Genomic DNA, 17,103 nt, shown 5'->3' with positions numbered 1-17,103 from the left:
TTATTTAATTTCCTTATTACTAGAGGGCGCCTACAAGTCTTTATGGTGTTGTGAATTTGTCAAATATTTTGATGCATTAACGACGAAAGCACACCAAAACTTTATATCAATACTGGCGAATCTGTAATTACGCCGTGCCTACATGTATTTGAAATATTAGATATTTTATTAAAGATAGTAGTACAATGTGCAATAGTGGCGAATGAGCACTTTTGTCTGTGTGGTCGTTTTTGCTTTTGTGTTTTTTTTTTATAAAACTTCTTACAGAGAAACTCAGTTTCAATCGTTCTTAGGTACTTAGAAATAGTGTTGCCCAAAATCAGTCTTGGTCTTGCAGTCTTGGTCTTGTTCTTGCGTTTTCGCCAGGCCAAGACCAAGACCAAGACCGCCTAATTTGAGCAAGACCAAGACCAAGACTTACCGTGCAAGATTTGAGCAAGAACAAGACTAAGCCTGCAAGACTCTTGCGTCTTGCAATTAGAACTGAGGGTCTTTTATGAAGTATATTAGTTCGTGTATATTCTTAGGTAGGTACTCTATGAGAAGCAAAAAAATTTGTAAAATTGGACTTATACGCCTTACTAACAATACCATTAAGCATAAACAAACATACATTCTTCGCTCTGAAATTAATTGTCCAGGTTTTGAGAATAGCCGCCCTCCATTCATAAATTAATAGGTCTGGATCTCGTGTATGAAAAAAAGTTGATTAATAGCAAGCTGAAAATTTGTTAACAGCTTAAGGGTGTCTAGTCGGACAAACTTTGATATATGGGAACACTGGAACAGGGGAAGTTTTAATTGTGGAACAGGTTAAAAATTTTTAACGGTCAGAACACGAAAACGGCACATGTATTTTGTCCGACAGAACAGACTTAAACTCTCCGAACAGAGATTAAACTCTCATGCAAAAATGATACTGCTATTTATCACCAAATGGGCGTTTTAATGAGTGTAACATGTAGAATATGTCAAATGACAGGAATTATGATAGGTGATAAATAGCAGTCTGATTTTTGCATGAGAGTTTAATCTCTGTTCGGAGAGTTTAAGTCTATTCTGTCGGACAAAATAAATGTGCCGTTTTCGTGGTCTGACCGTTCCAAATTTTTAACCTGTTCCACAATTAAAACTGCCCCTGTTCCAGTGTTCCTATATATCAAAGTTTATCCGACTAGACACCGTTAAGCTATTAACAAATTCTCAGCTTGCTATTAATCAATTTTTTTCCATACGCGGGATCCAGACCTATAATGTATCGAAACTTTTTAAAAATATGTCATATGCTGATAAAAAATATACCTACAATAAGTAGTTAATTTTTTTCCTTAAGGCCGGCCATTGGTAATGTTATAAGTATAGCCGATCCCATCACCTTTATAAAGTACACCACTCATAATCTAGAGCATATATGTATACCGAAAAATGCTTAACCTACTAACAATATATGTCGCTAGTTCCAGCCATATTTTTGTTATCCTACCTGTTGTGTATTGTTTATAAAAAAATGTGAAAGTTTTGCTTTTTTCTCAATAAATATAAGAGCGTTTATATCTAAATTACTTAAGTATTTAAATGAATTTCATGATAAAATTCCGTTTAGCACTACAGTAGAAGTAATGGAAGGATATAACGTTAAAAAAATGTGAATTAATAAAGTACTTTTTGCGTGGTGTACTTTTAAAATAAATTTCTGAAATTAATAGAAATTGGCATGTGAAACGTAAATATTCGACATATAATACGAATACAGTATAGGAATCTGTAAGAATCTAAGCTCTGTTAATGTAGCCATTATGTATAAGATGGCGCTACGAAAAATATTATATACATGTGCAAAATTCAGGAGCGGTATGGCCCGTTTGAAACTTTCCTTTGGAAATTTCGGTACTGTATAGAGAGTAATACCGTTTTGAGGGATGCGGGTGGTTCATTATTGCGTACTTGGAATAATATCAGGGCCCCGTAACCGGGCGTGCAACGCGTGCGGTGCACGCGTGCGTAACCCCAATGGGGCGCCAAACCGAAGGATTGGTAAATAAGAAATATTTATTTTAAATGAGATAATCATTTTTTATATACAATTTTATTTATTTCATGAACAGCTAGAGAAATCTCAAAAATCAAATATTGTGTTATTACTGAAAAAATGATTATTATTCCCGTCCTGAAATGTTGAACGTACTCCGTCTAAAATATATTACATTTTATTGTCCCTTCCAAATTTTTTTCTTTGAAGTATGTAGATAGATTGAATTACGCTTGCCATATGAAAATCAAACATCAAATCACACTCCTTGACGACTAGAAACATAAATTAGTACCCATAACGCAACTTAGCAGTTTTACTCCTATAAAGTGAATCTTTTACGCTAATGATAATTACCCTTAAGTAAACACATACTCTATGAATTATGATTATGTATTTAACTTGGGTATTACCTTTTCCCGTAAAATTAATAATGTATTAATAATAATTAAAATTAATAATTAATAAAATTAATATGAAACCATATGGTTGCTAGTTATGCAGACACCCTATATAAAATTTGTTTGAAAACTTTGATATAACAAAATATTATTGTTTATTTACTTGAATGTATATTTTTAATTTAATACACAGGGTGCTTCATTCATGTTGCAAAAAAATTTAAGGGGAAAGACGCAAAATGTCGCCTCTCAAAATTTTCCTGTGTTTTAAATGTGTTCATTTTTTTCGAATACTGAGAAAACTAATAAGTATTTTTAAAAAAATTAAACGCAGAATGAAAGAAAACGTTATTGCCGAGGGCCGACAGTCCCTTAGAATAAATAAAAAGTTTCTTTTGAATTAAATATTTGCAATTCACTAAATTTTCTCTGTTTTCACTAAGTTTTCAGGAGAAGTTTTTTCAGGAGAAGAATAGGAGAAGTTTTAATTGTAGAACAGTTTAAAAATTTGGAACGTCAGATTACGAAAACGCTCCATGTATTTTTTCGAACAGAACTTCCAATTGATTTGTTACTGTTTCATTAAACTCTCATGCAAAAATCATATTGCTATTTATCAAAAATATAATTCCTGCCATTTGACATGTTCTTCGTGTTAAACTTATTAAAATGCCCAGTTGGTGATAATACCAGTCTGATTTTTGCATAAGAGTTTAATGAAATCGTAACAAATCAGTTGGAAGTTCTGTCAGACAAAATACATGGAACGTTTTCGTAGTCTGATGTTCCAAATTTTTAACCTGTTCCACAATTAAAGCTTCGCCTGTTTCAGTGTTCCCGTACATCAAAGTTTGTCCGACTAGACACAGTTAAGTTAAAAATTTTCAGCTTGTTATTAATCAACTTCTTTTTTGTACGCGAGATCCAAGCCTATAATTCAAATTTAACTTATAAATAAGTGATTTTTACTCAGGTCAGCCGTTATGATGAAACATTTTATTTTAGGGAATATAGTATGGTATAGTTAGACCCATACCCAGACATCCAAAATGAAAGTTATCCTCCAACACCAAATTGTTCTATATGGTCCACATAATGTTCAGAAAAAAGTCACACCATTTTGAGCGTCGGGTTTGGGGGGGAGAGGGGGGAGAAATCGGTAAATTCGTAGTTTTTTACGTTTTTCGTCAATATTTCTAAAACTATGCGATTTAGCATGAACAACCTTCTATACAAAATTGTTCTACATTAAATTTGAAACAAAAAAGGTCCTATGCATAACCCTTCTAAAATGAACGGTTCCAAAGTTACGGAGGTAGTATGTTATAATTGGTCCAAAAAAGGCCTAACCCAGACATCCGAAGTAAAAGTTTTCCTGCAACACCAAATTGTTCTATATGGTCCACATATGAGTGATCGCGTCTAACCTTAATTTATACCGTTTTTTTTTTAGTTGTTATATGCATGTTTATCCGATTTTTTTGCCGGTACGGCGAGCTTTATTTCAAAAATCTTCTAGTTTCCTCCAAATAATATTTTTTCTAGATTTTTTGTGATATTCTAAATAAAATAAGTTTCTTGACATTTTTCTCCAAAGTTAATGGTTTTAAAGTTATAAGCGATTTAAATCCGAAAAATGCCAAAACGCATTTTTGGATTTTAAATCGCTTATAACTTTAAAACTGTTAACTTTTGAGAAAAATGTCAAGAAACTTATTTTATTTAAAATGTCCCAAAAAATCTAGAAAAAATATTTTTTGGAGGAAAACTGGAGATTTTTGAAATAGAGCGCGCCGCACCGACAAAAAAATCGGATGGACATGTATATTTAACAATTAAAACACGACGGTTTAAATTAGGGTTAGACACAATCACTCTTTAGAATCTTCAAGCTGAATGTTTAAACTTCAATTTAAGAATCTGGCAACCTCAAAAGTTCTAATTTAAATATGAGTTTTTAGGCCTCGTAAATGAGCATTTTCGCACTTTTCAGATTTTAAATCGCCTATAACTCGAAAACTATCAATTTTTGAAAAAAATTACAAGATACCTTTCTTGTTTAGAATGACCCACTAAACTTAAAAATATATGTTCCGGGGCAAAAAAACGTGATCTTTTCTATTTGTTTATAAAAATTGTTTAAACAGTTTCTGCCCAAAAATTCCGCCCTGCACCCTTCAGATTTGTTTAGAGGGGACATGTTTGAATAGGAATCCACAAAGAAACCGAATCAGAAATTTTCCCAGACGGGAGCGGTCTCACCACATGGACTAAAATAGATTTCTCCAATACTTTTGGTTTAGATTTTACCACGAGATACGAGCACAGTATTTATCCAAGTAAAATTTTCAGCGAGACCCCGTCCTTAAACCGCCTACTAAAAAATTAAAAGTTCGCACCTGATATATAAAACGATTTCGAGTCATCTTAGCGAGGCCGCACCTGCATACTCTCTGTACTTAACTAAACTATCGACTCACTAAAAATTCTGCCGTTTGCGGCCTCGCTTAGATATCTATTGCGTTATTTCTCCGATAGAGGCAGCATCTCTCGGGAAAGAATCTTTTCTCTCTGTTGCGCCGGCATTTGGGGACCTCTCTTTCATACAACGGCCGGCCTTAATTAGTTTTGTAGGAATTTAAACATAAAAATCATATCGATATAAAGAATAATAAGACTATTATGTATATTTTTTCTGCTGGGTGTGATTACGATAGGAGGCAGACTATAACAGATAATGCCGTGCCGTCTATACCGTGTAACCAAATACATGTATGTATACACCGTTCTTAGGCGTCAACGCCCTTCGGTAGGGATCTATGGAGGAGATCACCAAGCCGGAAGCCCTTATCCCTTCCCGTACCGCTCCTCCATAGGTCGATCAGACGCCAGTTTATTCCAGACCAAGCCGTAGACTCTATTGAGTTTTATACTACGGCGTTGGCCTTTTATAAATTTCATGACCTAGCTGAGGCTCGAACCAGCGACCGCAAATCGCAAATCCACTAAACTTGTCGATCGACTGAGCCCCAGCTAACTGGACCGTCAAGACCGACGGCCGTCGGACCGTCAAGACCGACGTAACCAAATACATACCCAAATATTTAGTCTACGAGGCATTCAACAAAGAAATATTTACAGTGAAATACATGGAAAACAAAAGGACATTTATAGCAGTTTTTTTCTGTAGGTAGTTAAATTCAACTGGTCATTTGTTTTATCAATCGACTCACTGTTCTTTTGTTATGCTCGTTGGTTGCTATACACCAGTGGTTCTTAATCTTTTTGAGTCATGTACCACAAAATACTTTTTAATATTTTTGGTACCACCTAACTGAAATAACTACCTATCTAGATAGGTAATCTAATTAACTGTAATAGTGGTGATTTTGACAGTTTTGCGTTTTGTGTACCACCGCAAATAATGATATGTACCACCAGCGGTACATGTACCACAGATTGAGAACCGCTGCTATACACTATTCCAAGAAACGGGTCATTTTTGGTCTCTCGAATTTCCTAAACTTGTTCGATTTAAGTGGTTGATAATTTGATTTTTTATTTATTTGATTTTAATGTTTGATAATAATATAGCCTTGTTCTGTATAAATATCGCTGTAATAATATTGTTTCTAGACAGGTAAATTTGTCATTGTACACCTGGTGTACCAATCAAACTGTATTTTTTTTCTCAAAGTTCGCATCACCCTGTGAAATATTCTAGCATTTATAAAATATTGAAATTAAAACCCAACTATAGCCTCATCTTTTCTTAACATTTTGTTTTTTTGATTCATTGGCTTATGTTGGATAATAAAAAGTTAGGTACTTTTTTAACTAGCGATGTTTTTCATCAATACAGGGTGTTTTTAAATAAGTATGGCAAACTTTAAGGGGTAATTCTGCCCGAAAAATAATTTGACAGTTTGCTTTATAAGTGTATGTTCGCAAATGCTTCGTTTCCGAAATAGCGGGTGTTAAAATTTTTCTTACAAACTGACGATTTATTGCTCTAAAACCGGTTGAGATATGCAAATGAAATTTGGTGGGTTTTAAGAGGTAGTTATTACGCATTTTGACATACAATTAAGAATTTAATATTCACCATTGGCGCGCATACGGGTAACATGACCCGTTTGTTTAGAATTACTCCTTAAAATTTACCATACTTATTTAAAAACACCCTGTGTTGATAAAAAACATGGCTAGTTGTTAAAATACCTAACTTTACTGTTATCCAACATAATCGAATGAAAAAACAAAATGTTAAAAAAATATCAGACCGTAATTGGGTCTTAATTTCAGTATTTTATAAATGCTAGAATATTCCACAGGATGATGCTTACTTTGAGAAAAAAACACAGTTTGATTGGTATACTCATTAGTACCGATAAGTTATCGGGTACCTATACAACGACAATTTAACTTCTAGCAACAATATTATTACAGCGATATTGTTAACGAATAAGGCTATATAATATTAAAAATCACTTAAATCAGACAACAGGTTTAGGAAATTCGAGACATCAAAAATGACCCATTCCATTTTTAAGGAGGTGCCTTAATTTCTTGGAGAAGTGTATTATTCACGGTTTGGTATTCGGTACCAAAATGAGAACTGGCGTTAACATATGAAGGGCCAGGGGAAAGAACGATGAATGTCTATCTCCAAGCATTTTCGGTAAAATGAGAAATAAAGTTACATATTCATTGTTTTTACCCCTTGCGTCCAATCTTGTGACATGATTTTAAGACGATATTCATATTTATGTCCCCTTGTCCATTCACAGGTTGATAGTACCCTTTCTAAGCTAACAGATTGCACAACAATCTCAAAATGACCAAAAATTTACATTTATCCTTTTTCCCTCTGACCCTTCATATTGTGCACATCTGTCACTGAATTGAATTCTTTTCAAATCACACACATTGTCAATGGCAAATACTCGAAAAAATACGTAAGTTCCTAATAAACTTCGGTTAGTTGGAATATAGACACGGATCGCTTAGATCGTAGGTTCAAACCCCACACGGTGTCAGTTGTTTAGATATTTATTAATTTGGTTGGTCTTTACTACGGCTGTGATATTAAAGCTTAAAATTGAATTACTCTGTTACGTTGTTCTAGTTCTAAGATATGTAATAGGCTAATGGGCAACTGCGAGACTTGCAAGACTCTTGCTGCAAGACCAAGACCAAGACCAAGACCTGGAGCGCAATACCAAGACCAAGACCAAGACCAGGTGTACTGTCGCAAGACCAAGACCAAGACTCTCTAAGTCTCGTCTTGGTCTTGCACTTGGGCAACACTACTTAGAAATAGCAAATGAAGAAAGCGTCTATCCACTTTGGATCAGTATTTTTTAATTCCACACTATCGAGAACCAATATTCATTTCTAAAAAGAAGTCTTACAAAATAAATCAATTCCTTCTACCCACAATCATTTCTTTAGTAGTTTGAAATACGAAACATAGGTGAGTGAAATGATGAATTTAATTTTACTATTCATAGTTCTTTTGCTTACTTTTTATCTTTTATCATGTTTATCGTTTTCATAATTATTACTTAAGATCTTATTTTGTTATTTTTCTATTGTACTTTAGTTTCATTTTGCGCATAACTGGTGTGTACAATAAAATACTTTATTTGATACATTTAATTTATTTTTAAAAGTAAATTTTTTAATTATTTAAAACAGAAACTAAACTGTTGTAGTATAGTAGTATTAAAGTATAGTGGCGAAACATCAGATTAAACATCTTCGATAATGCAATAATGGCGTTACGCAGAAAAAAAATCAAAAATAAATACAATATCCATCTTTTCTTCAAATAAAATTACTTCTACTAATTGGTTTACATATCTAGAAAGCACATTATTAGAAAAAATTTGCAAAATGATTACCTATAAGTCAGTTATACTGTTTAGCAGTTTCATCAAAACTTCAAATACGATTATCTCTAAATGTTCATTTTGAAGTTTCGTCACTATTGTTCTCACTAGGCCATATATTGTTTTTATTTCTTTCAGAGCTGACATAATCTTCTGTTATGTTGGGATATCTTTTGAGCTTTTGCTTAAAACTTTGTCATATATGTAATTTCTCTTTAAGGGGGGTATGGTTTGAAATATTAAATTTTTTTACTGTTCAAATAAAAGTACATACTTTCAAGAATATTCTTCGAAAATTTCAAAATAATCGGAGTAAAATTACCAGAGATACAGCATGTTGAATATCTCTACCTTCGACTCTCTTTGCCGCGACTTCGCGCCAGCACGCTTGAGCGTAGTGAGAAACGTTAAACAACTGTTCGCCTTCTCTTTTGTAGATTACTCCTCGATTCAAAAACATATTCCAATGTGCATTACTTTACGATCTGGCAGACAAATAAGGAGATGAAGACGCAGTTGTCAAAACTTTAAACGCATTTTTCTCAAAACTGCTTTTTCAAATGCGGTGGACATTGTAACTGAAAAACTACTCGGCCGATCTACCTGATATTTTGCACAGATTTTATTGAGACATTTTATGAGGTAACAACGTCGAGATGTTCTTTTTTTTTGCTTATTTTTTGTTCAACAATAATAAATCTGTTGATTTTCACAAAATTTTTACCAAAAATTTCATTTTTTTTATTTCTGAGTGATACCAAAAATTAAAAAATCATTAAAAATAAAAAAAACTCGACGTTGTGACCTTGTGAATCTCATAAGCTAATTAAATCTTTTTAAATTTTTTGTTTCGTATGATCTAGTGACGAGTTCTGATGTCCACCGCAAAATCCATTTTGTTGTGAGCTGCATGTTAAAATTTGTCACCAATGGCTTACTTTTCAATATTTTGGATTAAATTTTTTTCTAAATATTCTTTGAATTGTACTTAATATGTTTATTTAATTTAAAAAGAATGTGTGTGTACTTTGTACGCACGTAAGAAGTTATACTTCTATTATATGATTATATGATTATAAACGAAATTAATATACTTTTTATTTATATTTTATTTAAATATTAAATTAATTTATACTTACTACTTCTCAAACATTTTTATTAAAACAGTGCCAAAAATCACATTAAAAATGCCACAAATGATTTCTGAACATTAATTGTCGGAAAAATTTTTAACTAAATACGTATTTTCTGAAAATAAAATTATATAATAAATATACTTACAATCATAAAATGTATAAAAAAAAAAATAAAAAAATAAAAGTTTCTATTGGGATTCGAACCAACTTACCACACGGCTTGGTATTTACGTTGTATTGGGATTCACCCGCATTAAAACTTCGCCACAGAGACAGCTTGTCATTATGTGCGAAGATCGTCTAACTAAACAAATTAACCTTTTGACATTTTTAACTTTGTAAATCAAATTATTTTGATTTTGAATTGAAATGATTTAGAATTGAAAAAATACAACAAAACATAGAGTAAGAAGACAATATATTAGGTGAATATTGATAGAAATTTTGATGGTAATCAAATTATGTAAATAAAAGCATTACATACTACTTATGTATTTTGGTAGGTTCAAGGTAGGTATCGGAGCCCGTATAACGACTAATAAATTTCGCAATCACTTGCGTCGTGCAAAGTGGCTATGTTAAAATATCATAACAAAATTTGATCAACTATTTATAAAACACTTACCAGTGAAAGATTCTTTAGCTTTGAATAAGCGAGATCTGCGGCACTCATACTAGGCACAGTTTGATGAGCTTTCACATTGGCATGCAACAATCATCTCTTCTATGTAAATAAGTCCAAAAATATAATATGAAAACTATTTAAAAAGGCAGTATAACCATTAACTAACTTTTTGTTTGTTGTTTCTCTTCCTACAAATTTTAAAACGCAACAAGCATACATTATAACCAAACCATGCACAGTCCCACAGCTGTGCCACAGCTGCCATATTGGATAATTTTTGTCATGTCATTTGAACATCCAATCAGAACAAAGTTATAATGCGCATGCGCCCGGTCGCTAGGTTTTCCCATATAAAATTTCACCGTCATTACGCCCGTAAAGAAGTATAACTTCAAAAACAAAATAATTGTACCATAGCTTCGAAAAAAATTCACAAAAATGTGCTTGATATGTTGATTTCAAACCATACCCCCCCCCCCCATGTCTGATCCTGACAGTCCAGCTGTCAGGATCAGACATACGCATGGCTCAGTATAGCCGAAAAACTGAAAAAGTAAACTTTGAAAATTTTGGTTTTTCGACAATTACTCAAAATTTCAACCTACGAATTACGCCAATAACTAAGCGTTTGTAGAAGGACTCTGGAGGAATCTAACGGTGTATACCTTATATCCGGAAAAATTCGAATTTTTAAGTTATAGGCTTAATAAGTATGATCAAATCTATTTCTTATGGAAAAACGGTTTTCAAGCTCAATAATTCCTGTAATAGCTTCAGTTATCATACTTGACCTTAGATGCGTAAGATATTACTTGTCAATACGTTTCAAACTCATGTTTAGTGAACAAAATCGGTTAAGCCGTTTAGAAGTTATTAAGCTACAAAAGTATAATCCAATTAACGATTATTCCCTAAATGGTTTATGTAGTTGTAGTGGTTACGACGCTAATTTCATCTGGCAACGGGCAATCCGAGTTCATCTACCGGCCACCCCAATATTTTTTTCAATCTATTTCGAATAGAAAAAAATCTAGTGTACATTCGATGGATAATTTGGGAGATAATGCGACAAAGGCGACCATTTATAAAGCTTAACGTCTAATCGAGAAACATTGCATTCAACTTTATACATTTAATTTATAAATAGCTTTAAAAAACTTTTGACACAAGTATAAAAAACCGCTAAGAGCCCTAAAAATGAGTGGCACATACAATATTCCAGCTACAATAGATCTGATATGAATATTACGTGGCGCGAAAATGTATTTTCATTTTGATGCAAAACAAAATTCTAGTTTTATTTTAAAAGATTTTTTCATAATATTTGCTAAATTTAAAGTAAACGCGCCACAAAATAGTTTAAAAATTCAAACTGTATCAAAGTTACTCTTTTGTGGCCCGTTTAACTTCAAATTGGAAAAGTATTATGAAAAAATCGTTTAAAATGAAACTAGAATTTTGTTTTGCATCAAAATGAAAATACATTGTCGCGCCACGTAATATTCATATTAGCTCTTTTTTAGCTGGAATATTGTATGCGCCACTCATTTTTACGGCGTTTAGCGGTTTTTTATTCTTGTATCATTATACTTCAGAGTCACCCATATTTCTTTTTGATATTCTTTTATAATTTTTGAGGTTGTTCATTTCAAAAACAACTGAAATATACAGCACCAATAATTAAACTGTTTAACTTTAACTTGGCAGGGAAGAAAATTAGACGAAATAGAGGAGCTTCTTACAAATGGGAATGTTGAGACCTACGGTATGATTATTAGGAAACTCTTAGATGCAAAAAATTTTGTTGAATCAAGTGGAAGAAAGTACATAGATATTGTTGGTTCCTACAAAGTAACTTACAATACAACATTGGACATCGAGCGAAGAAAGATGTGTATCCGAGAAATGGTTTGTATCTATCCTCCTTTCATCCAACGTTTCCAGTTCTGTGTACCTTGCCATTCTCTATCTCTAAGGTATCGTCTGTCCATAAGTTCGTCTACCTTATTCCTCCATGATCTTAAGAGTCTGCCTCTTTTATATTCAAATAATCAAGCCTCTTAAGTGTCTGTATAATTTCTTTCCTATTATTAACCATATCACGGACTTCAATATTGCTAATTTTGTCTACCCATGATATTCGTAGGATTCTTTGATAACACAAGCCTACAATTTGTAATTGCTTCAATGTTCAAGCCTCAGATCCGTACAGCAAAGTTGTAAAAACGTAGCAGCGCAACAATATTATCCTTAGATACATTCTTAGATCTCTACTATGTTTCAATTTCACAAATTAAATATACCTATATCAATAATTTCTCTTCTAGGCAAATATACTAATAAATGTCAAGAAAATAGGTGACAAATATTCATATAAGAAAAATTTTCGTAAACTCAAATACATATGGACTAAAATAAATGGTTTAGTAGAAGATGTAGGTTACTAATCATATTAACTTTAGTTTTTTTGTAGAGAATCATTTTCCGTTCTAGATTCAAGATTGTTGGCCCCACGTCATTCTCTGGTTGGTACATGGAAAGAAGAAAGTTGCTTACACTAAAATTTTGGTAAGGGATATCATGTATTCACCAATAGATGAGGAGAAAGGACAACACTGTGGTCAAAAACAAACGATTTGTTTTTATGTAAGTGTACATTAATAATTTCGTTAGATCTAACGCAGTTTTAGCTATGGTCGCAATTGGTTGTAGACCAATTTGCCTTTTCTGATTTGTATCATGCATCTACACTATATTTCTTTTTACATTGATAATCCCTTCTTCTTTAATCACCCAAATATTGCAACTGTCTAATTTTGATAGTGTTTAGAACTTCTTTTTGTTTTCTTGTTCTTTCCAATATCACATCGTTTGTAACTATCTCTACCTAGCTTATTCTAAGCATTCTTCTGTAAGCCGATATTTCGAAAGCCTCCAATCTATCAGCGGTCTGTTTCTTTAACGTCCATGTCTTCACTCCATACAGCAGCAAAGAGAACACGTTACACTTCAAAAGTGTAACTTTTAATCCGATTAACAAATGAATGTTACACAATTCAAAGCAAGCTAAGAATATTATTCAATCATGAATATGAATGAAGACAAACGAGACTATAGACAAAAACAAAGTGAGTTTACCGAAAGGTGCAGAATCCTAAAAAAAACAGCGCAATAAAAGAGAAATTGAGATTAAAAACAAGTTCTAAAATAACTAAATTCATTATTTCTACGGACAAGTAAGGCAGAGTAAAGTAAGTAGTAAAGGAATACTATCAAGTAGACTGATCCTGTACTGTTCAAATAAAAAAGTTTCTTGGATGAGCTATTAAATTAAACTGATGAAAAGGAAAGAGCTAAAAAAACAAGATTTGAATGCAAAACAGTCACATCAACAGACCAACATAACAAGAAATACTCTTTGGTTTTATACCTATGTGAGGTCGCAATTGAGTGGGACGCCAAAGGAATAAATGTCGACGGCGAAAGGCTCTCCCACCTACGATTCGCAGAACTCTATCAGACGTTCCATCTACGATTCGCAGATGGAACTCTATCAGACATCTTCAAGAGCAACATGCCAAATTATTTGAAAAAGAAGACGTTCGACCAATGTGTGCTTTCAGTCATGAAATATTATCGTTAACCCAGGCCACAGCAACCAAACTTGGACTGGCCCAAAGAAGAATGGAATGGCCACTATTTGGACTGACTCTTAGAGACAGGGTCAAAAACGAAGAAATCAGAAGAAGGACAGGCGTCACAGATATCGTAGAGAGTAGCATGACGTGGAATTGGGCGGGCCATGTAGCCAGAATGAAAGAGTAGACAGAATACTTACAGTGTGGAGACCAAGAGTAGACAGAAGAAGTAGAGGTAGACCACCTACACGATATATAGACGACGTCAAAAGGATTGCTGGGAATTGGTTGCAGGATGCCGAAGACCGACAAAACTTGAAGAAATTAGGGGAGGCCATGTTCAACTTTGGATGCAGAAGGCTGGATGATGACGAAGTCGCAATTTTACATATCTGCGTTTTCTATTTCTAAAGTCTCTAGATATACTGGTCTTCCTGTTAGGAAGAGGTGCCTTAATTACTACCCCAGGCTGTGGGTGAAAATTAGGTCGATTTCAGGATATAATTCAGGAATTTTTGAAACCTATCAGGTGTTGTAAAGGACGAAGCCAGGAATAACTTCTACTGAAATGTAACCAAAAATATTGTGCGCTTTTTTTTTAATTGCGATTTTCATTTGTTAAATTTGCAATTTTTATTGATTTTTAATTTTTTTTTTTTTTTTTATTTATTTACGCTGTAACCACAGGGGTTATTAGCGATCTAAAAAATATAACAAAAGTAAAGTTAATAAAAATTACAATAGGTGATACAGTCCAGAGTCTTTAAGATAATTTATTGTGTTTTTAACATTCATGTTTACTCCTAAGGCTTCCTTTATATTCATTGGGATGGTATACTTCTTTCTTATTGTTTCATATGTTTTGCACTCAGTTAATATATGTTTCAGGGAGAGTGTTGTTTCACAGTTTTCACACATAGGCGGTACAGTTCGCGTAAAGAGATGTTTGTGTTAGGTTGCTGTGTCCCAGCCGTAAACGTGTTATTTTCACTTGGTCGGGTCTGTTCGCTATTATTTGCAGCCACGGTTTCACTGATTGTTTGATTTCCTTGAGTTTATTTTGCGACGCACTCCATTTATTTTGCCACGCACTAAACACTTTATATTTTATTTCTGACTTCAGGTCATCGGAAGAAACCTCGTTAATAAGGATGGAGTCCTGGCTGAGGGATGCTGAACGGGCTAGTAGATCTACTTCCTCATTTCCTTGTATACCTGAGTGTGATGGGACAAACATAAAGTCGACAGTGATCTTATTTTTATTTAGGATCGCTATTTCTGATTGGATATGTAAGGCGATTGGATTATTGGTGTAAAGACGTTTGATAATGTTAAGTGAGCTGAGTGAATCGGTTATTATGAGAGACGGGGATTGTTTCGACTCTTTTATGTGGATCAGTGCTTGTAATATTGCATACAACTCTGCAGTGAATGACGACGTAATAGGCTTGAATTTAAATTTTAATGATGTATTGGGTGTGAGGATGGCTGCACCAACACCGTCTGATGATTTGGATGCGTCAGTGTATATCTTGTAGTGATTTTTAAAGGTTTCCATTTCTTTTAAGAATGATTGTTTGATTAGGTCTGTTATGGTCTCACTTTTTTTGTATATACTAAGGTTAGTATTAATTTTGGGAATTGGTATTAACCAGGGTGGAGAAGTTGGGAAATTTGTTGGGATAATTTCAGGAAATTGAAGATGTAGGTCATGAAGGTTTCTCCTAATTCTTTCGTAAAATGGTGGATCTAATCTTGTTGCAGAGAAAGTGCCTTGAAATCGATCTGTGAATGTATTGGTATAAGTAGGGTGTTCTTTATTACTGGCTATTTTAGAAGCATATGAGAGAGAAAGATATTTGCATCGTAAACTTAGGGGTGGTTCTCCTGTTAAGCATTGTAAACTTTCAACTGGTGTCGTTCGAAACGCACCTGTAGCTATTCGTAGAGCCGCGTTTTGAACAGTTTCTAAGGTTTTCAATACTGACATTTTGCTTGATGAATAAACTATCGTACTATAGTCGAGTTTGGATCTGACTAAAGATTTATATACGTGTAATAGTGTATTTTGATCTGCTCCCCAGTTTTTGCTGGAAATAGTTTTCATAACATTTAATCCTGCTTGGCATGATTTTTTAAGTTCTTCTGTATGTTTTTTCCATGATAACTTTTGATCGAAAACCATACCTAAAAATCGGACATTATTTGTGAAACTAAGGGTTTGGTTATATAGCTTCAGATGCGGAGTTCGAGTGTTATGTTTTCTTGTGAATAGAATACATTTAGTTTTTGTCGGTGAGAATTGTAATCCGATAGACCTAGACCATGTTTCTAACTGATTGATTGTTTGTTGTAAATGTTTTTGTATAGATGCAGAGTTTTTTCCTTTGGCAAATAAAACTAAGTCATCAGCGTATAGTCTTCCTTTGACAATTGGTGAGCATTGTTGAAGTATATCGTTTATGGCTATTAGGAAAAGGGTTGAGCTTATAACTGATCCTTGTGGTACTCCGTTTTTTGAACTTTTTTATCTGAGTTAACGTTGTCTGATCGAACTATGAAGCTGCGAGATTGAAGAAAATTTGATATAAATTTTAACATATTTCCTCTGATATTCCAATTATGCAATTTCGTTATGATATTGAATCGCCACACAGTATCGTAAGCTTTATTAATATCAAAGAAGACTGCGATACAATTTTGCTTATTTGCAAATGCTTCATGTATGCCTGACACTAAGTCTATTAAGTTGTCTACAGTGGATCGATTTTGCCTAAATCCGCTTTGCTGTGGGATAAGAAGTTTTTGTTGTTCTAAATACCATCTCAGTCTTTTATTTATCATTTTCTCTAGCACTTTACATATAATATTGGTTAAAGATATTGGTCGATATGATTCTGGTGATGTCCGGGATTTATCAGGTTTGAGAAGAGGTAGTATTATTGCTTCGGACCAGGTTGAAGGGAAAACCTGGTTACTCCAGATTGAATTATAAAGGTCTAATAATAAATTGTTCCCATTGTCTGGAAGATGTAGTAGAAATGCTAGGGGAATACCGTCTGGTCCCGGGCTTGCATCTTTCGAAGAGTTTAAGGCTTCGGCAAGTTCTATTAAGGAAAAAGGAACGTTAAGGTTGTGAATCTCATGTTCGTCAAATCCCAGTATGTTTTTTTCTACGTTGTTTTTATGCATTTTGAAATCGTCAGTATAATTTTCATCACTGGAATTTAACTCGTATTGGTCTGCTAACATATCTACGATTTCTTTTCTATCTCTAATTATTTTGTTATTTTTTGCTAGAAAAGGAATTTTATATGGTTGGCTTTTACCAGAGATTTTTCTTAAGTTTCTCCAAACTGTACTTATTGTTGAAGAGGTAT

At 33.5% G+C, this 17,103-nt stretch overlaps 1 protein-coding gene across 1 annotated transcript in view; it reads left to right on the top strand.

Annotated features, from left to right (window-relative positions):
* The window catches only part of LOC114337495 (otoferlin-like), a 147,478-nt gene that overhangs the window by 14,517 nt on the left and 115,858 nt on the right, over positions 1-17,103 (top strand). Inside the window, exons 8-10 of the mRNA XM_050660784.1 lie at positions 11,793-11,993; positions 12,413-12,520; positions 12,579-12,731. Coding sequence (XP_050516741.1) covers positions 11,793-11,993; positions 12,413-12,520; positions 12,579-12,731 — 462 coding nt within the window. The remainder of the gene's footprint in view (positions 1-11,792; positions 11,994-12,412; positions 12,521-12,578; positions 12,732-17,103) is intronic.

This window comes from Diabrotica virgifera, chromosome 9, assembly GCF_917563875.1.
Source record: "Diabrotica virgifera virgifera chromosome 9, PGI_DIABVI_V3a".
In the NCBI taxonomy this organism is placed as follows: domain Eukaryota; kingdom Metazoa; phylum Arthropoda; class Insecta; order Coleoptera; family Chrysomelidae; genus Diabrotica; species Diabrotica virgifera.
This window is presented reverse-complemented; position numbering and strand designations above follow the sequence as displayed.